The sequence below is a fragment of the Rhea americana genome, unplaced genomic scaffold (genome assembly GCF_003343005.1).
Source record: "Rhea americana isolate MKP2758 unplaced genomic scaffold, rheAme1 scaffold_60, whole genome shotgun sequence".
Taxonomy (NCBI): domain Eukaryota; kingdom Metazoa; phylum Chordata; class Aves; order Rheiformes; family Rheidae; genus Rhea; species Rhea americana.
The window spans coordinates 2,760,873-2,784,489 of record NW_028186757.1 but is presented as its reverse complement, the minus strand read 5'-3'; the positions used below and the strand labels follow the sequence as shown (position 1 = coordinate 2,784,489).

Here is a 23,617-nt window from a genome sequence, read left to right as displayed (position 1 = left end):
AATTCTAAATTAACTGGAAGACTATTCCAGAACTTTATTACTAAATGCCTCACATTTTCACTCCAGCTATGTTCTGTCGGTATAAACTGGATCTGTTTGCTCTGCTGCCAACRCTGCCCCTGAGCTTACCTCCTTTCTTTCCCCAGTAGTCCCTCTTAACCTTCTTCCCTCTGAGCTAAATGCCCCAAAGAAACGCATATACTGGTACATCCAGCATCACAATGACGGTATCTAAAGTAGCATATAGTGAATTGATATATTTACAGAGCACAGCCATACGTAAGTATAAGGCTAGATCCTAGACTGTGTGCAAGTGTCTCAGTACAACACTGTGCTTCACGTGACCAACAGAGCGGGCTGGTTAACCCAGGCACAGCATCGCACATGGCCCAGGTTAGTTCAACTGGTGCTAGGCTGGAGTCTCCGCTATATTGTGTCACCACAAAACACAGCACTGAGCAAGTCCATCASCTCTGCTCATAATGCAGGCTTTCAATCATTTTTAATCATCTTTATTGCTAGCTTTAGAARCAAAATACAAAATCCTATAATTTGCATCAAGTTTATTTTATAGGCATCTCTGACAAACTGAAAACAAGATCATTTGAATATATTTTGTTCATAGCGTATCAATCCAGGTAACAAGCTCTTATGGGATTGTATGTACAACAGATGTCAGAAACAGTCTCAAGCCCACAGATCTTATTGCTATATTATCCTACTTAACACACTGAATATTCTGAAGTCTTGCATTTATTGAATAGGGAGATCAGACTGATTTTGTGGACTCCAATGCCACTTAACAGGCTAAAGAATAAATTATTTTTAAAATATTATGCCTGGAATGGGTATCTATGTCAAACAGCTATAGTGTACAACTCACTGAAATCAGAAAACTAAACAAGAGCTGCACTAATTTTATCATAGCAAATTATATCAGTAGCATAATTAAACATGGCAATTCAAAATAMAGTTGTCTGACAATCCATTTATAAGCAAGGCAGCTCATTTTGCTGTGACATCAACACAACGAAGATGCTTGAGGGATAATGCCAACTCCAGCTGATTAGGTCTGACATTTCAAAAGCGTTGTTAGCATGAGTTCCCTAGCCACCACCTTCTGCTGTCTTGGCCAGTTTAAATGAACTCTTTCGTCGAGGATACGCAATTCAATTAACAGACGTGTCAGGGTATTTTATTCATAATTATTTTCAATATGTTCAACAGGAGCTGAAAGTATGCCTTTCAAACAGAATACTGCCAAATACAGAGTTTTCAGGACAATGGAGATAATCATTTGTCTGGCACAAGGGGATACTGATACCMCACACACGTGTTGCTGTTAGAAGACTTCACCAAAGACAAAAATGGGGGACTGARTGAAGCAAAACTCACAAAGAAAATATGAATTTCCTATCAACATTCAATTCTCACTCTAATTTGATATTGACAGTCTGACTGGGTTGTCCAGATAACAACAAAAAAAATGAGTCATCTCTGCCCGACTACTGCTTAACACTGCTGTTCACGCTAGTCCATGAATCTGAGATAATCTGTGTTCCTTCTAAGAGGAAAGGACTTTACTTTTACCTAAGAGAAATGCTCATTAAAAACATTTCACACGTACAGAGCATTCATACCTGAATGGAGTTAAGCTTCAAAGAAACAAACCAGATGTAATGCACATAAGATGGTCTCGCAGATACCAACAGAAAGGCTAATGAATCCCGCAATGCCTGTCCTGAACAGGGAAGGCCACCGGCACTTCCGAAAGCCGCTCAGCCTACAACATCGTTAATGCAGAAAACCACATGAAAGCGAGGGAAGGTAGGGCCGATAGGCAGCGTGACTAATGCTTTTGTTCTCGTAGCAACTGTGCTTTATAGCAGTGCTGTATCACAGAATCCTCCAGATCCCACCAGCTGGTCCCACAGCCAAACAGCTGAAACTCTACAACCTATTAAAATAATGATACACGGAGGAATGGATAGAAGGTGATCATGGCAGTTTGCACATAATCAATCTTCAAGTGGTAATAAGCTCAGCAGAAGATCCAGTCTGAATATCTTCATCTAAAAATCCTGGTTTGATAAAAATGTAAGTTTGATGGAAAACATCAGTCTTAATTACACTTTTATTTTTTCAGGTGGGAATGATCCGCATTCACATCTCAGTCTGCACGCAGGTGCATCTTACTGCTTTGAGCTCAGATCTAGAAGTCATTATTGTCTGACTGATGGCCATCCACTGACCAGTAAATGAACCGGTAAATTGATTTCTGTTACATTTTCTGCCATAGTGATTTTTTTTTTCTTGAGTATTTCCTCTCTAAACATTTTCTTTCCCTYCTGCCTTCCTTCCCCTCCTCCCACTCCCTCTGAAGAGAAGGAATAAAAGTCAAAAAGTAACACATAAGGAAGGAGAGGAAATAAGACTTACAATTCCGCTGAACAATATTGTTCAGCAGCTTCGAAAATTAATGTAAGCATACTGTAAAATGGTTCAACCTCTATCACTAAAGCAAGTTTATTTTCCAGCACAGTAAAACCAGAATCATAAGTGGCAAATATATCCTGCCATTTAAAAAATGAAAATAACAAAAGCAGTTACAACTCTGACTTGGTGATTTAATGAGCTTCTTTTAAATTTCTCTCCTTCAGTCTTACTGAGCTATGAGCTCCTTCTGAGCTACCTTATTTTAAAAGAAGAGGTCTATCTCCTAGTGGGTTTTTACTGAAAATGCCCCCCTTTCTATAAGCTTAAAAGCACTGGCAACTAAGCTTTGAATTATCACAGGGATTACAGGTTGCAAAATTCTTTCTATTGTGGCAAAGCAGTATTTTTGATTTACAATTTTCTCCAAACTTTTCAGGATGCATCTTTCTAGACATTATCACTTTGTTAATAAAGATGTTATCTAATTCCCCCCAAAACATACACTACTTCTTGAGGCAACAGCTTAGGCAATTGAAAACAAGGATATGCTAGTCTGTATGCAAAAGCTGCAGAGTCATRAGACCAGCAGTTCTTGAGTGTCTGAAACAAGCCAGATGCTAAATGTAGCCTCAAGAAAGGTGAAGTACAAAAAATGTGTCGTCTTTGTTACCAGATTTTGTAGTATTTTACTATAACRGTAGTGAATATCAGTATTCAGAGGACATCCTTTAGACTTTCTATTCCAAAGACAGTATATATTCCCAWATATTCTTCTATCTATAGGATTTACAGCTTCAAAATATTTTTATATTCTAAACAACTTTCAATCATATGGCATTCCTGCTATTCTCCCAGGGGTGCTTAGGTATGTAAGGGCACAAATTCACACCATTCTTTGATCTGATGGACTATAAAGGATGYAGACTGAATAAACTCCCATCTGTGAGGGTATCACCATTATATTTGAACAACTCTACTCTGCTGTGTATTCAGTATTTATTTATTCCAGTCCTAAGAAAGAGAGAAACCTAAACGCCACAGAGCAAAAGAGTTGTACACAGAATATGGAAATGACTAAGCCAAAAGACAGTAAAACTCAGACAAAACAGCACCATGAAAAATAGGAGACACCATATTTTTATGAAATGCAAAGAACTTCAGGCAGCAGCAAAAAGTAATTCTGTACCGGTGCACAAATAAAGTCTGTTTGAGTGGGTTCTTTTAGGACAACGGCCTGAAATATGCTACTGAGCGCCACAATGAAAAAAAAAGTCATATAAAAACTTGCTTAAGTATGTATGTARTAGCTACGTTACAGACGATCATAATTCCTGTTGAAAAATGAACATTAACCATATGTTATAACTTGAACAGAATCATAGAATCATGGAATGGTAAGGTTGGAAGGGACCTCTGGAGATCACCTAGTCCAACCCTCAGCACAGCCCTTGTGGGGAYTGAACCYGCGACCYTGGCATCAGCAGCACCACGCTCTAACCAGCTGAGCTAGAATACTTTGTTTAGTGGGAAGAAATCAACGCTGCTTCACCTATATGACAGTAAATATCATACGACAGGACTTAAATCAGTAAGTACACACTATCAGCTCTTTATCTGCAGAACTGGAAATGAGACGTCAGTACCAGGTACGCTGGTATAAACCCAACATTTGTGGTACCCAACACTTTCCAAATAGTCATGCAGTTTTGTCTAGACATGTGTTGATGTGACACGTATAGATATAGTTAGCACGAGCCATGGGTAAGAACTGTAGTTAACAAAATAGAATCTACACAGAAGAGTACAGCATATTTTCCTATGTATTCTCTTTTATTAGAACACTAGTTTAAAACAGGTCAAGCGTACCCGAGAAATTGAAACTGCACTATTCTGTACTGKTTGTTCACTGAAACTAAGACATTTAATATAATTTTATTTAAAAGTTCAAGTTTTAGGCAAATTTAGATGAATGCAGCTTTCATGCAATTTGTTAAGGACATTGTAAATAAAGAATAAATTCTATGGGCAATCAGAAATATTATCTGGATAAAGTAAATAAGCATTTACATGTAAGAGAAAAGAAAACAGCAATAATTTTTATGCCACTGTGTTTAGTTCTAGCTTTTACCTTCCTCTCTTTCATATTTTGATGAACAAAATATTTTTCTACTAACTTGTTTACTTAGTACTTTTTTTTTTACAGTAATAGAATCATAATGATAGTTAAGTGCAAGGTTAGTCTTCACCTTTGATATTAATGATTCTGTTTATGAGGAAAGGGCATCATTTAGATGACTAAGATAACATTTACACTCAAATTTTAATGCTGGTTTTGTATACACAGTATTATTCACTGTTATAGTGCTTTTGAAGACTGGCATTTTACACTTTACAAGACTAACGACTTGTTTGTTCTTTTTTTTTGTCTTTTTTTGCAAATTCTAAGTTTTCTCTCAGTTCTGATTAAATACAGTATTATATTTAGATTTTTTTAAACAGAACCCATTACAGCCAACTAAGAGTTATGCTTTGAAAGGATGGAACTTCAAGGCTCCTTGAAAAAAAAATACATAACAATCTAGAAGAGAATTGCAATATATGATTATTGTGAGACTGGCAAAATATAGTAAGCATAACAAATAGAGATCAGCTACTAGCTGTGCAATCCCCTGTACCAGAAAGTAAGGAGTTCAAATAATTTTTTTTTTGCTCTTCAGGACTCAATTATGCACCAGTTAACTGGGAAATGTAGCAATGCTGTATCAGGCTACCAAACTCCTCTTTTTTTTTTTTTAAAGGAAAATTTATTTTCCTTTAAAACGTATCATTGGTTCTCATTATAATTTAGGTACAAAGTTTTATGCATTCTGTTTTGGTATCACTGCTGAAGATATGGTGGTATACTTACCCATTAAAAATGCATGGTATGTAACACTGAAGTCTGCTTSAAGTTGTGTAAATTACCTAAATTGTGATATAGTACTATTCATATATTCACCTCACACTGATAGATGAAAATTAAAGAATATGAAAGCCTATATGAAAGAATATTCCATTTTAATGAAACTGATTAAACAAAATTCTATAATTCAAATGGATAAAATGGAAGGTGTACCATTAAAATAGGATGAATTCTGCACCATAATTGCAAAAACAGAGCATAATGTTCTACCAGAAAACTAATATAATGCCTAACTGCATAATCAATCATTTCAAATATTCCTTTAAAAAAGTATCAAAGCTGTATTTCAAAATCTCAAATTGAGTACTTCAAATCAACAATCACTCAATTGGCATCAATAAATATTTTATCTAAAACTTTAGTAAATACTTCTTTGACATGCTGGTGCCTTTTGGTTTTCATTTATAACTTACTGAGAGGAGAATAAGGTAGAGAAAAGCATACAGTGAAATTCATCCTTTCCTTCATATTTTTCATATTCTGAATTAGACCAATGAATATTATCACACCAAATATTTCAAAGTGATCAACTTACTTCTTCCTGATGTAACTCAACTGAATTTTATTAGATAGATGCTCTGCAAACTCATAAATAAAAAGTGTTCTAACATCTGCTCCAGGCTTTTGAGAAGCAATTGAACCAAAACAAAAATTAGGCAATTTGCTTCAAGACTGAATTTCTCTTCCCTGGAAAATAAGCCCAAAGTTCCCAACAGAGAATTTCAAATCTTACTGCAGAGAGAGCATCCTTCTCTAAGGAGCTCTTGAATCATAATTAACATGCAGAAAGATAATTATAATGTGTTAGAAAATTTCTTCCAGAAAGCATTTTAACATAACCTGGCAGCCTCAAACACATATAAGCATAACCTCTATGGACTGTATTTCAAACACGAGATTAGTTCCACTGGTTAACCACAGTGGAAAGAAATGAATCCACGAGATCCTTATCATACTAGCACTCTCCTTAAATTATTCATATTTTTAAGAAGACATTAAACATTTACAGAGAAAAGATACGGTGCAGAGAACTAGCCTGTGGCAAAGAGCTAATGAACAAAGTCAAGTCTTTAATTTATTTATATTTTAAATAAATCTAGATTTTTTTAAAAAATGTAATTCTGAAATCAAGATTAGTGCATAAGATTACTTCCTACAAAGAACAGAGTTGCCTCGACTACCAGCACCAYGGAATATGGGTGGGAAAGAGAGGGGAAAGTCAAAGAGGAGGATTAAAAAAGAAATAAAAGAAATAAAATATAAAATCAAAATAAAATAACAAAAGAGCAATTCACATTTCCAATATTTATATATTTGTATTTATATGCATTAGAGTAGGAGAGGGTTCGAAAGCCATATTATGTAAGTAGTCCTCCGCTTTGCCGCTGTGTGATAATGTGAAGTACAGCTCAATCCCAAACATGATCTACTATTCCCCACTCTATGGATTATCCCTCGCATCAAAAAAGTGCATCTTTCACAGTTACAGCTACGTAATTTTATAGTTATATGAAAATAATTTGAAAATATTCCAGTTGGCCTAGTTTTATAATTGTACATCCACAGACATATATTGGCCCGCCATTCCACTTACWTTCATGAATTACAATGGACTTTGCAAATAATTATGTATTGAAATCACATCTAAATTATTGTAACTTTTCTCATTTAGCTAAATGAGAATAAATTGAGCTAAAATTTAGCTAATAGTTTATTCCTGAAATTCATATCAGAAGCATATATGTAAGGTGACCAAAGTCTTCACAACATATCAAATTTCTGCAGTCACTGAATATCAGAAGTGAATTGCAAAATACAAGCATTGATTTTTTCCACTCTAGTAAATGTCAGATTTAAAAAAAAAAATCCTGTAAATTGAAGAGGAATATAATGATTAGTATCTGGTACAAAATAATAAGTAGCTAGTAGATGAAAAAAATATATGTGTTCCTTTTCATTATGTCTGGATCAAACATATTTAATGTTCAACAATCCAATTTATCTGTAATATCATATAATTCAGAAACATGCCTTGTACATAAAATTGCCTAAGCATATTCTTCAAACCCCAGGTATCCTCTCCAACGCTAATACAGCAGTTGAATAGATAATTATGAAACAGAAAGAAATCRGTACTTGGAGACTCTCTGATATGTTCTGTTTTCCAAGCAGGGGCCCGCTGATACCCAGGAACATCCTCTCTGGCTCTGGACCAGGAGCTCCACATACCACCAACCCTCACACACACAAACACACAGTAACTGTTAAAAGGCAACTCTCAATTTAACCCTTTTAAGCCTACTCATACAGGCAAATACAAACAGTAAAAGATAAAAAACCAAAACAATGTGGTTTTGTTACCGTAATTGATATTTCAAGGCTTACTGGATTTTTATGCCCATGGAAATTTTCATTGTGTGCAGGATCCAGCCCTGCACAGAACTCAGCTCTTGCCTTTGGCGTGTTGCCTACATCATCCAGAAACTTCCAGTATCGTTCTGGGATGCAGGATTTGGTACTATTTCTTTGTGCTGTGCAATATTAATCCGAAAAGGCAAGCGTTTCTTTTTCTGGGTACCTACACACACACCCTCCCTTTTGGCAAAACTGCATTTTGAGTCACAAAACGAAGTGGAAACCTTGGGCTTCCAATCAAGCATCTTTCAGCATTTAAAAAGCTTCRCTGGTAGGTAGCTTCACGCAGCGAAACCAGTCGAAAAGAATGAGCTATACCATAACACACAACATCAGAAATAGATTAAGTTAGGCACATGTCTGAAAACCTTGCTTACTAACTGACAACTTACTAACTTGCAGGCATCTTTTCTAAAATGCACAACTCTTGATTTTTGCAGAAGTTAAATAAGCAAAATAAAGCAAAATAAAAACGGCTGGCTTTGGTGAACTGTAAATCCCTGCAAAAGGGATTCAGGAATTTATATGCTGACATATAAACAAGGTACACACAATAGAGCTGCTAACATTTGGGTGCGGCAGGTGGCAAAAAAAAAAATCAAGCATTAATGGAAAGTTTTCCATTTTAATGGAAAAAGGTTTAAATGTTATTTACTTATTTCTATTTCACATATTAAGGTAATAATTAATCATATATTTCTATTAAGAAGGATTTTACATGGAAGCTATAACATTAGACAACAAAAACTTAAAATCTGTTGTTTATTAAAAAACAGAATATGTACATGGGAGTAAAGTAATACACTTAGTAAGCTCAATTTACTTTAATCAATTTACTTTAAATTCTATATAAAGGAAATGTGTTAATAGATTCCACATACCTTTGAAATGTTACTTGATCTACTTGTGGAACGCCCTGGGGATTTGTCATTCTGGAAAACAAAATCAGACACCAAAAAAATAATGCAGTTTCTAAGATGAATTTGTACTCTTTTTGTGCATGCGCTAAGTTCTCTTTCTATATTCTTCTTCAGGTCTCAGACACATGTATTAATACTTTCCTATACACAAATTAATAAAAGCCTTTCAACTTTATGATGTCCCATCTCTCCTTATCTCCTGTTTAAAGAACTACAAAATAATAGAGAAGTTGCCAGCTAAAACAGGCTAAATATCCTACTCCATTAACATGCATGCCTAGTCTAGAAATTAGGACTTCCCCTATAATTTCTGGCTCAGAACGTTTTTGCAAAAGCAAACTAACTTGGGCAATTTGTCAACAAACATTTAGGAAAAAATATTGCCCTTTTTTTTTTTTTTTAATGAAAACAGCTACTTTGATCTCAATCCCAGTAAACACAACCAAAACAAAAMCAGACCCAGTGGCGTATTAACCTATTAGTCTCTGGAGAAAGTTTCAAACCTGTCCGTTGTTTCACATGCTCATTGTATCCCTCTCCTTAGACTGCAGTTGACTCACGGTTTTATTCTGCCCCTCAGCACCGTGAATCATTTGCACTGCAAATGCTGATGTACGGCACTACCTCTCTTTTTGCTTTACCTTCACTAGCACAACATATTCCAACCCTCAGAAAACCAGCACTACTGAACCCCCTGACCGTATATTACTCTTCATTTTATTTTACCACACTGGTTAATTCTCAGGACTTAAACACCTTCAGGTCTGTATGTCAGAGCTGCTTCTTTTCCAGGAAGGATTTAACAAAAATTGTCCAAGTCAGTACTCATTTATTGTCCCTTGTCCTTCAGGTTGGCTCTGCTCTGAACAGGGAATTGAACAAGATGATTCCCTCCAACTTAAAAGTATTTTACGATTCAACTATTAATTCTCTGATGTATTATCCACAGTAGCTTAGGTCATATGGCTAATAGATTAGTATATGCTTATACTTTCTGGTCAACATTAAATATATACACTTCTGAAAGTCTTCATTTATATCCCTAAGAAAATATACTTTGCAATGTTCAGAACAKCTTTGCTTTGACCACAGAGTAACAGAAATTGTGGACCCATGAAATTACTTCTCCTTTCACAGTGAGAAATTATGAATGGGGACCACAGTTAAGATACTCCATGCTAGAAGTATACAACCTTTATCCTCCATCATCTGGATTAAAGAAATATTTTCTGACAGTGCAGTGAACTCTGGAACTCTAACTTCCTGTCTTTTAGCAAGTTGTCATTAAAGATTCATTTTCAAAACATGTTTCTTGACTACTGCTATGTAGGCTTTTTACATTATCTGCTCTTCCCTAAGGCATGTATCTTCCTTATTTTATTGCAACAAGCTCTTGATCCTTCTAACAGAAAATTCGTAGCATTCAAATCCTGAAAAGTACTTGCTCATCCACTGAATGGTCTGAGTGATGAGAAAAACTGGTGGCTCTACAATATTTGGAAGTTGTGAGAAAAAATAAAACTTTATCATAATTTCTGAGTTCAGAACATTTCAAAGTGATCTTGATTTATCCTGAAAAGCATATAAATAAAACACATGAAAACTTACACTACATAAGCATATATAAATTGAAAATGACGAGTTCTTCATTCAAATTCACATTGACCTYACATCACTGTTCACATAAAGAAAGAATAAAATAGCAAAGTTAAGGGAAAGTCTCTCTTGAAATATGTCCTTAAAGAACGTCTGTGCACGGCTATTTTAATGCTTTATCTTTATGACATACACYATTAAGAGTATTTTTTCCTTTTTTTTAGTGTAAGTAAAGAGGAACTTACTTTACTGAAGAACATTTCCTCCACAAATTTGCTAAATCTCTAATAAAAATGCTCTTTTCTGTGCATTCAATATTATTTTATACTTAAAAGGTTACATCCAAAGAACTATACKTTCAAACCATCAATACTTATTCTTGTGCATCAGGCACATTTTTAATCATGTCCTCAGATTATTTCAAACTGGTATTCATCTTTAAAAATTAACACTTCCCAACAGGAATTTTTTAATACTAAACTCTACAAGTGTTTTTTTGTTTGTTTGTTTGTTTTTGTTTTTTCCAGCTGTTAAATCTTCTTTGATCTTTGTTCTTATGGTTCTTGGTTTCTTTTTTAGTTCCCTGTTAAACACATATGCTTACATGGTCCAGCTCACACACAGTGCTTCACAAAGCCTGTGTTTTGATTGCTGTCTTCTATATTTTAACGTTGCCTGAAAGATCTTTGTTTACTTTTTATTAAAGGAATCTTTATTATTATATTATTTAAAAGAATGGAACAATTATATCCATCAGTACAAGCATTACTCAACTTTTATAACAATGTTAAAAATCTTTTGCTCCTTTTGTGACTTTTTATATGCCACTGTCCCACCATACCGTAACAAAAACCAACACTGGTTGTAATGAAGAATTAAAAGAATTACAACTTTTTTTTGTTAGTAAAACACCTCACAAAAATTCATTTTGGTATGAGACAGGGTTCTTGAATTGATGTTTTTGCAGAGAGCCCCGTAAATTTAAGCCCATTAAATTTTCTGATRCTCAGAGATACAGCTTTCCCCAACCTCTAAATGTGACTTACTTTGCTAACAAACAGCATTTTTATTAAAGCAAGAGAAAAATGTCAGGTGGGCAGAGGAACAGGGTGGTACTTATGAATTCCTAAAATGAGGACAGCACGTAGCGCCAACAACTAATCACAGCACCTCAACTCTCAAAAGAAGCTTAAGTCATGCTCTCGGGTGCAAACATACAGATCCATCCCTAATCCCCCCTGCCCCCAACTAAAAAAACCCTTACACAAAACGTTTTGTCTTTCCTTTTTGCAGGCTCTAACCGTTGCATCCCAGTGATGCTAGATGCTGCTGTATGCTACTGGCTACTCACCGCAAACCCTTACCCACAGCTCTCAGGCTAAGAGTGCGATACATTACTGCGACTAACATTTTCCTTTTCTCAAAATCATACCACAGCACGTCACAAGAAGCAGCGTCTCACAAACATAGCACAACACAAGCAAAACAAACATGTTTTGCCCGTCAGCCATACAGGAGCTTTCTTTTCAGCTCCCTTTCCCCTGCCAAATTCTTAATTGGAGCAGAGACTGCTTTCACGTTAAGGCTATCAGAAAACACAGAATAGCTATCAGAAACACAGACGATCTCAGCTAACAACGTCAGTAGCTACAAGGTAAAAGATCTTGATGAAATGAGTGGGAACTGATATTACAAAAATTGAGGTGTGCACCCCATCTTCTTATTTCAGTATCTCAACAAGAAAATGGAAAGACGGAAAATCACAAAACAGGTAATATTTGCTTCAACTGCTACAMAGTAACTTCAACGAACATATTTAATTAACGCATAAACACACTGTGTAATTACTGCGCGTCATGCATAATTGAACACTGGTACCCAGAATGTTTTCAATACCAAAGGACTGCTGGGTTCAAAGGGCCAACTCAGAAGAAGAGTCCACCTGGGATATTATACACTGTGATGCAGATGCAATCTCTACCTAAAATAATGGTAAGATAATAATAAAATAATAATACCTAACAATAATAAAAATAATAAATTTTTGTCAAAATAATATACATTATATATATTTGTATCTTATTCAGATAGACTACATTATATATGTATGTATAAACAAAACATCTAAATATGCATAACATCTGTCCATCTACATACGTATGTATTTACATGTATAGATATATAAATAAATATCTTTTCGTAGTTATCTGCTACTGGCCATTGGCAGAGTTAGGATAGCAGTGTCTACCATGCTGTGGTTATTGTTACAYTACTCAAGAACTATTTCCCGGTTTCTCATGTTTGAGTCCAAATTATTAAAATAAATACAAGAATTTATGTATTTATTTATAATAAGACTACTTAGAAAACAAATTACTTAAGCTGTAATATATGACGCTGCATTAGAAAATAACAATGCCTGTCCAACAGCTTGTTTCTGACATAGCTATATGGTTTATTACATATTATTGGGAAAGCTGTATTTTCAACCAAGAGTAAAGTAAATAATTGGCATTTAAACTTGAGTGAAAAGTTGATAATCCTATTCAAGGTTATCTTTCGGTAGAGACAGCATGAAATCTAGTATGATGTCTGAGGGCTTTGCTTTATTGAATATAACAGGAAAGACATTAAAAAGTGTGATTAAATATGCAGTATGTCTGTGAACTAGGACTCAAGAGACTAGGAATCTAGAAAAAAAGCAATGAGAAATAAAGAAATAAAAATTAAAAAAATACTGAAAAGGTAATGGCAGAGTTGCTACTGATAAGAGTATACAATATACCTCTAGGCCAGTTTGGACTTGGATAATCTGTCCTCTCACAGAACAGAGCCGGGGTGGGGGAATCACTTGCTGGTGATAACATCCTAAGAGTAATTGGCAATTTCTAAAAAGCTTTGATGTGAGGAATTTGAGTTCAGGAAGGAACTCAAAACACATTTTAGCTCTAAAATAATATTGGGAACAAAGCTCATCATGCATTGAGAGTTATCTTTTATTATTTGTGGAATTATTTTTCTGTGCGGTTACATATTTTATCCAATTTTTTCCTACTTTAAAATATTCAATTTAGCAATGTAATTCCTGTTATAAATGAATCATACAAGTAAATCAAACGTAAAATTATGAGYATTTAAGTCTGCATTTGAAAATGTATGAAAATATTTATTTCCCTTTTTGTAAGCATGTAACTCACTTTTCTGACAAATTTTAAGACGCTCATTCACCAAGTTCTATGTCTATGTCAAACCACCTACGAGATCACTAAGCAAATTGAAGTTCAGTCTCAATAGACTCACACAGCTGTGCAAAACCAGCTGATTATCACAAATAAAGTTTCTAAGGATGCTGAAGCATTTCAAACATGCCATTCAGGCTATGATCTCTGGAAAGAGACCGTTTAATCCAGTGCAACACGCAGGAATTAGTTTTAGTGCCCTAAAGTTGCATATTTTCCCTATACATCTGGAGGTAGAGGAGTACTCGTTACACAGCAATCATCTAGGTGCCTCCCTACGAGTGGCTGCTGCGTAAACCAGCACAAGAAGSATGTCCAAAGGTGCTTTATTTATCTGTGACTAATTTTACAACAAAGATGCTCTCTGTGGCCAGCTTTACAGCAAATAAAATGAGATCAATCCCACATCGGTTCCTTGACTGCAGTAAGTTTTAGAGATAAACATTTTAGCAGGCAGTTTTCTTCTTCAGTATTTTTCCACTAYGCAGAACATATTGGTACCTATGATGCCACCAACTGAATAACAGACATAATATTTTGTTACCTAATGCTGCTGCTTGTTCCAGTATCTCTAGTGGGCTAGGTTCCTTCTCTGTCGCATCTTATACCGTCTTACTCCAGCTCAGTCTAACTAGACTCAGTGTAACAGCTTATTTGTAGCATAAGCTGTTCAAAAGCATGCTAGAGACATCAGAATCTGATCCAGTGTCCCTTTGATTTGAAAATGCTAATTACAGTCGAATGAGGCTCAGTGCAATTTTCCTCACAGGCCAATTTGAGTCAATAGTATGCTTGCTGTCACAATATAAAGGTTTCACAGTGATACTTTTACCTCCAATTACATAGATAATTTCCATGTTACACTGTTCAGTTACTTTCTCTGTACTGCATAGATGTACAAGGTCAAACTGTTTTAACAACAGAATAAATATACCATTACATTAAAAAAAAAATCAAGCATTGAATCAGCTCTGAAACATAGCACATACCTTCGCAGAACACAGTCAGAATAGAGCATGTACTGAACACTCAAGACTATTTGGAGATGGAAACACATCTTTACTTCATGTAAGTACAACTCCTGTAAGAGTTCACATCAAAAGTCAGATATTACCTTGTCGTACCACACTTAGCTAAGATGAAAAATCTTATAAATTCTTGAAAAAAATACAAACAAAACAATTATACAGTTGGAACTAYGTTCAACACAATTCAGTAAACAGACATTACGTATCATGTAACTGTCTTTGATTCAGAGAAAAGAAGCTAGTCAGAAACTTTTCTTGGAAAATGATTTCTGGCAATGCCTAATACTAATGAGAATGAGGTTAAAGGAACAAAGGTAAAAATACAAAAAGCCAGGATTTCCGAAAAGCAATGCACAACRGTGAGCAAGAACCTTACAGTACAGAAACCATGCACAGCAGCCCAGCACAGCACAGCAGGGTCTTGCTCATYAGCATCTCTTGCTTCATTAGAGCAAAGTGTACTTGGTCCTGCTGCAATTAGCATAACTAGSAACTGAAGTCTGGAAGTGACCCTAATTTCCTTCTGCAACTGCAGGCAAAGAGGAGCAATCTGATCCATTTCAGAAGCCGGAGCATCACTTCCCTCTCCGGGCACAAGAAAAGACCAAATCTCRCACTGATCTGAAGAACAGTGCTCCAGGTTCTCCTGCCTGGCTGCTGCACACTGCCTGTTTCTTTATCCAAGGCAATAAAACATTGCAACAGCCCAGCACTAGCCCAGAGTGACTCAAGGTCTGAGCACTTACACAAGTTTCCCAGGTAAGCTATTTTATAAACTTCCACCACATCAGAAATATCCCAAATAGTTTACATACCCTTCAGGAAGTATATTTGGAGCAGGCAATGTGCTAAAACACCCTGAGTTAGCTACATATGGTATATTTCTATGTCCAAACTGTCAAATTATTAAAATACCAACAAGAATCAAGAGGATTTGTATAAATAAGTGTATTACTGTTGCATACGATACCTCACGTTTTTGAAAAATCTCTTTACGTATCTCCACTAGGAAGTAAAACCGTTGCTCAGGATAGACTTAGGCAATAAGCAATGCACTGTTGAGTAGCAACTGCCTGGTGGCTGGGGGTCTTTCTGCCTGCTTTGATCTAGGGCAACACAGTGAGTTGCAACTATGGATAGAGGTTTATGGTGCTGGTTTTTTCAAAATGAAATTAGCCATATGTCATCCATTTTTTTCCAAATGTCACTACTGATCAGAACCTACTAGCCTAACCAGTCTCTAAGTTAACATAATCTAAGAAAATATTTTATTTGAAGCTCTGTGAGTGTTTGTTCTGAACTAAGCAAAATATTATCTATATTCTGAGCTTCAGCTGGCACAGATAAATATTAAAGCCCAGTAAGTGTTCATCAGCTACAGAACAGTATTCTAGAAAGGTTTATCTGATCTCTCTAGCCTTCCTTTAAAGGAAAGGAAAGAAAGCAAGTCATGCTATGTTTTAACAGGTCATACACCCTTGAATAGCATTTGCTGTAAACAGTGATGCTTACCATATCTTTTTTTCTATAGTAATACAGCAATGAAATAAGCCTTGAGTTTATTGAGTCCTATTTCCTCTTTCAATCTTTCCATGGCCATATGTTTAGAAAATAACCAAACCGTATCTAAACATCTGGACTTTGCTTTGAGTATTTCCTCTGTAAAATTACTCCAAAACTCCACACCTTCTTGCAATTTTCACCCACTTCTCCATTTACTTACACCCACAATGTAGCTTTCTCTTTAATTCACTCCTAAATTACGTGCTTATCCTCAGTATCTTAAAAACAAGACAAAAGAAAGCACACACACAYACGCACATATTCAGACATTACATGTCGACAGGTTTCCCCCTCACCCAGGACGCTAATTTCATAGAGCTTTTTTAATTTTTGAAAGGGACAGGAAATTTCCATGTACAGACCTAGGTTTCATCTGCTGAATTCATTAGCTGCCTGACAATTTGTCAGGACTGTTTTTTTTAAACTAAACTGGTTTCATTCATCCTTCCACTTACTTTAACCTTTTGAAAAATCATAAGCGTTCAGTTCAAGGTTACTCTCCATGAACAGTTCTAAATCATTCTCTGTATGCAAAAATACACATCTAAAATAGTATCTCTCCTTGTTAGCTCAGTAACTGTTTGCTGAAGAAATTCATCAAGCATCACACTGAAAAAAAAAAAAAGCTACTGTAATTAACTGCCTTTGCTCTTCAGTTTGTAGCTTGTGAAACTAAGGCTGCCAAAACAGCAGTTCCTGGTAGTATTTTTCTCTCTAATGAGACATAACATACATGATTCCTGTCTTTATCCAAAGTTGACCATAGAGTTAAAAATTAGAAGCTGCAAAGATAGAAAACTGAAACCTGCCATCGCCTTCTTATTCAAAAAACAGAGGAAGACTGAAATTTAAAAACCAACAAGTTGACAGTAAGTTCTTGAGTGACAGACACTGGTATGATCAAGATGGATGAAATATATACAAATGCAATTAAATGAAAAAGGTAGGATAATATTAATTAATTAAATATGAAGAAGGRAATACAAAAATGAAAAACAGGAAAAGACGAGGAAAGGAAAGAAGAGGAGAGAAAAACAGACTCAGAAAAATATCACTGATTCTCACCATCATGTGAAAATATGGAAACACATAAAAAGCAAAACTAGTCCTGCRCATACATACACCTAAAAGAGCTCATTCCTTAAGTCAAGGGTAATCTACAGGGAGGGGACAGTAATTGCACTAATTCATTATTGTTAATTTTCAGTCAGAGAACTGTTCATAAAATACAAGGCTCCACCTTCTCTGACTCATAATGTCTCCAGAAGATTTACTTGTCACATTTCGAAACTAATCTTGGCCAATGTTCTGGGCCATCTTCCCAATGTTCTTGTATTCAGGCATTATTTGCCAGCATATGCCAGCAAAAATATGGATTTTTTTTATTATTATACAGATGTCTAACTACAGTCTGGTTTATTTCCTTCTAGCACCTCACTGCATTAATCAGAGCACTTTAGTTGTAACAGGTAGCAATATAATTTGTGATAGATTTCCACAAGCCAAAACTACCTTCTGCTAGTTGGTTCCTAATGTGTAAATTACCTGGCAATTATAAACGACCTGCATGATTGCACTAGCACTTGATTTACATTCAGTTATTACCGGAGACCTGCTAAGGGAGATTTGGTGTTCAACTGCTGTTGATAAAGATACCTTTTGAAAACTGCAAATGCTATTTTTATACCTTTTCTCTTTGCATTACTCAGCTACGGAAAATGAAGACAAGCACCTCATGGCCCACCAAGAAAACTGCCTTATAAAATATATAAGTCTGCAGGTTTTACTTTGTCAATCAGTTTTCCTAATATGGGGCAGTCAGTGCATTTCTTTTTATTACTTTTATGTAGGTGTGACACTTACACAGCACTGTATTCTTTGTTTCAAATACAGTCCTGTGAAACAAATCAACTATTTCATTATCACTTACTTTCACACTGTGTAACCCTTTTAAATCAAATTAACATATGGAACAAGAAATTGAAAGAGATTCTTTGAAATATGACATCAAATTACCATTTTGCCCCTCTTCTATGCTGAACAAAAATGCAACACAATAAAGTTCATTGCAGCATGCTTAAATGGCACTATCATTTGCAGATAATGTTACTATACATTATATTGTTATATTTTCTAGCTAAGTTGTTTCATTCTGGAGGAATACTTATTTTAATAAAAATATTCTTGACCCAAATTATTCCAAGAACATCAAAACCAATCAGTGATCCTCTGTCTACTCACTTTGGATCCAGCTGTTACAGCTTTAAGTCCTTACGTCCTTACTGCTTTAAGTTCATATTACGCTACCTCTTCAAATTGCTAAGCTGCCACAAWAACCTGGACACACAAATAATTTTCAGTGTTGAATTCCCAAACACCTAGAAGTCCAACCATGGTCAGAAATGTCTCAGTCTTAACATGAAATAATTTATCTGATTCCTAAAGCACATTAGCATGCACAAAACGTCACTGTCCTTTGCATAAATAGTCCAGTTCTCAGAATACTCATTTAGGACTGGAGACAGGTGGGATCACTTACCTCCACAGTCTGAAGGCACTTAGACCCCAAATTCTCCAATTTTACTTGAGGGCATCAAAACTGCATGGAAAGTATTCTCTGAATGTGCTCTCCCTTGTGATGGTGCAGATGGGAACAGCTTCCAAAACCGTTCTTTGCATAAAATAATTTATTAGAYCAGGAAACAAAAGCAAAAATTTAACTCTATAGCTTACAACTAGCTTGGGAAGAGAAAACACATGATTTTAACTAAGACTCTTCCAGGCTCCTTTCAAGCACATTAAGAGCACTAAATTAATGAAAGTGGAGCACCAATTAACTGAATTGAAAATAACAATACCTTTTCTGCCCGACATATTTTTATTCCTGATCTCTAAAGAGCTGTTTATTCATTCTATCATGTACTGATACAACTTTAGCAAACTAGCCACAACATTTCCTTCACAAAGCTCTCAGTATGYCATGAAATACTGCCTTTCCACAAAATTCTGAGCAAGTTCCAAGAGAAGACTTTGTCTTTTCATCACCATGTTGAACTTTAATCAATGTTAATGAAATTACCAAATACTCCTTATTTTTCTTTTGCATGAGACACCCATCTCTCATCCTTCAGGATGCTTTCCTCACTATCTGGTCAATAACTCTCTCTTGTGCAGACACTCTTGCTGGTTAGTATACAAATTTCAGCAAATAGCTGTAAGTAGTAGTAGATAGCAATTCATGGGGATAACTGTGGACCATGTCATGCAATTCTTAATTTGCAATATGATATGCATTCACCTTCTCTCTATTAAGTATCAATACATCCAAATTCTTTAACTGAAAGGACAAATTAACTTTTTTCAGAAGCCAGAATTCAGAGGCCACTTTGCTATCTGCGAATTATTGTGACCTGCTGGATTCCACTCAACTAATATCAGAGACGAAAGACTCTAAGTGGTCAAGTACTTGTCTAACAGCCAAAGATTTATCAAAGGATAGAAGATTAATTAAACACAGAAAGTCAGAGTGCTTCAATTACAACAGAGCTATAAAACATTACTTGATTATTATGTGCTTTATGGTCATATATCACCATTTTTCATACCTTTTTTCTGATTATAAATTTTATGCCCTCTTTGTTCCTTTAATTCAAACTTCAACCAAAAGGGAAAATGTGAGGAAAYAGCATTTTTTCCAAATTCTCTAAAGGATATCATGATATCCAAATCCTTTAAAGAACRGATGCCACCTTTCATGTTTTCCTCTCAGAATAGGAAACAGAACAAAAACAATAGAAATGAATGTTAAGATGAATTCCAGAAAAAAGTATTTTGATATATGGACCTTATATATCATGACAAGAAAGTAAACAGCACAGGCTAGCTGTTCTGATGACAGCAACACAAGTTGTACTGTCTAACAAGACAACACAGCTATAATCACAACTGGTAGAGATCAGAATCCTTGATTTCACTGTATTCTTTTATCTAGAATAACATCCTGAAAATTGAGGTTCCACATAATTGTTTTTATAACAGAACAGTATGTGCCTAAAAGCATTGCTCTGTAACRGTAGTCCTTAAACAACCTGAAACCTCAAAAATTCAATCTCATATGTTGTGTTAAAAATTCCTRGTAATATCTGCATAAAAATTCAAAATACACTTTGTACTTCAACTCTCCCATTCCCTCATCATCTCCACATCAAGGTATTTTTCCTCTCAGAAACTCTGTTACAACATTCATTGGCCAATTTGGTTCATTATTGACCTTAAACTGCTGATCTCCAAATGTAAAAAGAACAGAAACAAAACTTTGGGTAATTAAGTCCTGGTCCATGGATATACTCCTTGATATAAAGCTGCTGCTGCACTCAGCTCTTCTTTATCATTTTAGAGTTCAAGAAGTTATAATTTCTACATTTTTCCCCACCTGCATTTTGAAAGATTATATACACATATATCGCTACCCCAGTCTAATGCAAACTGTAATTGTTAATGCTGACTGATACCCTACATCGGGACCAAACTCTTGAGTCCCACCAATATGAAAAACATGGTGTTAACACTAAACTGGGAGTATTTGTATGTACCTACATTAGCCACAGAAATTAAGTTCTAGTGGCAAAGAATAGATTAGTGTTTTGCAAGAATAAGCTGCCAAGTGTCTGAATAGAACATTAAAAGACAGGTTTACTTACCTCCTTAACTCACTGGATTTACACATGCAGAAATTAGAACAATAGTTTCTCTACCCTCACAGTAAACACACTGACTGAATAATAGAGTAAAACAGACAGATACAAACAAACATTCCACCTTACTACCATTTCTTGTGTCACATCATCCTTCCAGCAGCTTATGGCAAAAGTAGTAAAAAGGTACTTCCATTCAAGGATGCTCCCATGTGCTAATTAATATTTTTCTAATTAAAGCAATAATAATTGAAGCAGAACTGAACAAACAACACTGTTCGACAAAAAGCCTGGCTCGCACTATGTCATGCATTCAGTACTCCCGTATCTCAAGGATGTCCACAAGCATAAGAGAAATGCGCTTGTAAGTAGACTAGCACCATTCACAGGAAGTATTTACCCTGGATAGAAGTGGGATTAAGAGAGATTATGTTGAAGCCAGGTGTATGCTCCTGTGATGTGCAGCTGAAAATTCAGAAACGCTACCAGCTGAAAAAGTTCATTTTCTACCAATAGGCTCAGATTCAAAGAACTATTGCTCTCAGTTCCACAGACTCGGCATGTCTGAAACCCTAGAACTGCCAACTGAAAATAGTAAACACAAGGACATACAGGAATCTCAGGACAGTGGAATCTGAGATGCACACAGACTCAACAAGATAYATTTATCACCATCTTTCCTATCTTTTCTGTAAGTTCCAAAATAAATAACTAAACAGATAGTTTTGGTCTTATCATTTAATGTAATTGCCTACACATAATTTTTTTGATTGGGTAATTTGTGGTCTTCATCGACATTCTTCTTGAACGTTCCAGCTCGTCTACCTTTAAGTATAATAGTAAAATATAAACTTAAGTGCTTCAATGGCCAAATTCCTTTAAAAATTCTTTTTAACAAAGCTCTATTTGAAAGTTCATGGAATGATGTATTTTTTCAGACTGAAGTGAGTAGCAAAGTTGGAGGAAACATGTAGCTTCAGGTTAAAAAAACGCATCTACAGCTACATTCCTCTGCTTCAGAAATAATACTGACGTTCACCCAAACCTTATTTTTCTGCTTCAGCTGTAAACTAGAGATGTAGAACATACTTTGATCCAATGATCATCCTCTTTAATAAATGAGCAGATCAAACATCAAGTTAGTACAAATCGTTCTACCATGAAGTTTTCAGTGTATGACATCACAGCTCCCTGTTACAGAAATAATGAATTTCATTTACAAGTAAGCTTTGTCAGATTGGTGTTAGCAAAGTTGCTGTGAGTCTTCTTATAGAAAAAGGTAGTTTCACAAGTTAATAGTAGTTTTTTACTGTATGAACTCAGACCCTTATCATTTACTTCAAACTTTTGAAGGGCAGCCAGTAGAAGGATTGGATCTTTACTTTTAGTTACATAAGGAATATTTTAAGGTAGCAAGGTTCAGGAAGTAGGCCACAATTTTTTCTTTCTTCTTCTCCTGAARTGTTCAGTATATTCAGTAGAGGAAGGATGTTTAAGGAACTATAATTTCATAACTTTATTCTTGGAACTCACATGCCTACCTATTACTACATATTCATTTATTCCATCAGGGAATAAGGAGGGAACTATTATATAAAAGCTTTTTTGTTTTTTTTCTTCATAACTACATTACTCTTTAAGTAAAAGACTAAGCCTTAATCCTCCTTTCCACTGACAATAATGTAARTCAAAAGAAGTGTGGAACACAGCACATACATATTTATTAAAAAAGTAGTCCAGTAAGTCATACGTATTCACAACAGAGACCTCCAACAGGTCTTCTATTCCCCAGCAGACATGATCTACACATTCAGTCCTAAGGATGTATTGAGAGATGGACAAGTACACCACACCATTACTGACTGCTTTCTTCCCAGCAGATTTTGTGCTATAATGGAAACAACTCTGACGACACGAAAAAAAAAAAAAAAGGTGGAAGAAAGGGAGGAAGTTTAGGGAAAAGAGACCATGGACAGACCATCCTGGAGAGAGTGTAAGCTATCCTAGTTTAGGCAAGGGAAGATTTTATTGCTGAGAGCACAATTTATGATTGCAGATATGACTAATAAATTAACAAACAGAAAATAAAACCAAAACCTAAGAAACTGCTTTCCAACATACTTGAATAGCTAGAATGTGAAGACATTGTAGAAAGTTATTAATTCCTCCCAGCTAGACCTTCATGCCTAATAAAAAATGTCCTTGGCATGATTAGGATAGACAATAATCCAAACTTTCCCAGAGTGGTTATAAATAGCTACTTACCAGAATACAGAATGGACTATATATATTTTCTTCATATCTGTTAATTATTGCACAGAATTTCTACTAATGTGTTTGGGAGTAGCATCATGGCATTGTAATTTACTTGAATATTTGCAGACAATATTCAGAGGATCTTGTCATGTTTCCCAACTAAACAACACATTTGTGTTTGACTGTCGTCATAGGCACTAGATGTTAAAAAATACCATTGAAATTATTTAATCGCTTATTCACAAAACACTTTAATTACAGTCTTGGGTATCAATTAATATGCTCGCCTTTTTCCATTACCTGCAGGCAACAATGAAGTATGTTTGATTCAATTTTTTTCTTTTCTCTGTTATCTCACTAGGGAATCCTGTTTCTCTTAATCAAAATAGCTAACATGAAACAATTACACACTACTGTCATTCTCTACATAGATACCATGTTTTCTCTCTTTTCACTGCAGTAGTTCTGTAATAYGATAAATGTTCTAGATTTTTAGCCTGCAGTGCAC

The 23,617-nt window shown here is 35.3% G+C and overlaps 1 protein-coding gene across 1 annotated transcript in view; it reads right to left on the bottom strand.

Moving 5' to 3' along the window:
* The window catches only part of MARCHF1 (membrane associated ring-CH-type finger 1), a 123,551-nt gene that overhangs the window by 38,199 nt on the left and 61,735 nt on the right, over nucleotides 1-23,617 (bottom strand). The window contains exon 3 of the mRNA XM_085319893.1: nucleotides 8,695-8,745. Coding sequence (XP_085176019.1) covers nucleotides 8,695-8,745 — 51 coding nt within the window. The remainder of the gene's footprint in view (nucleotides 1-8,694; nucleotides 8,746-23,617) is intronic.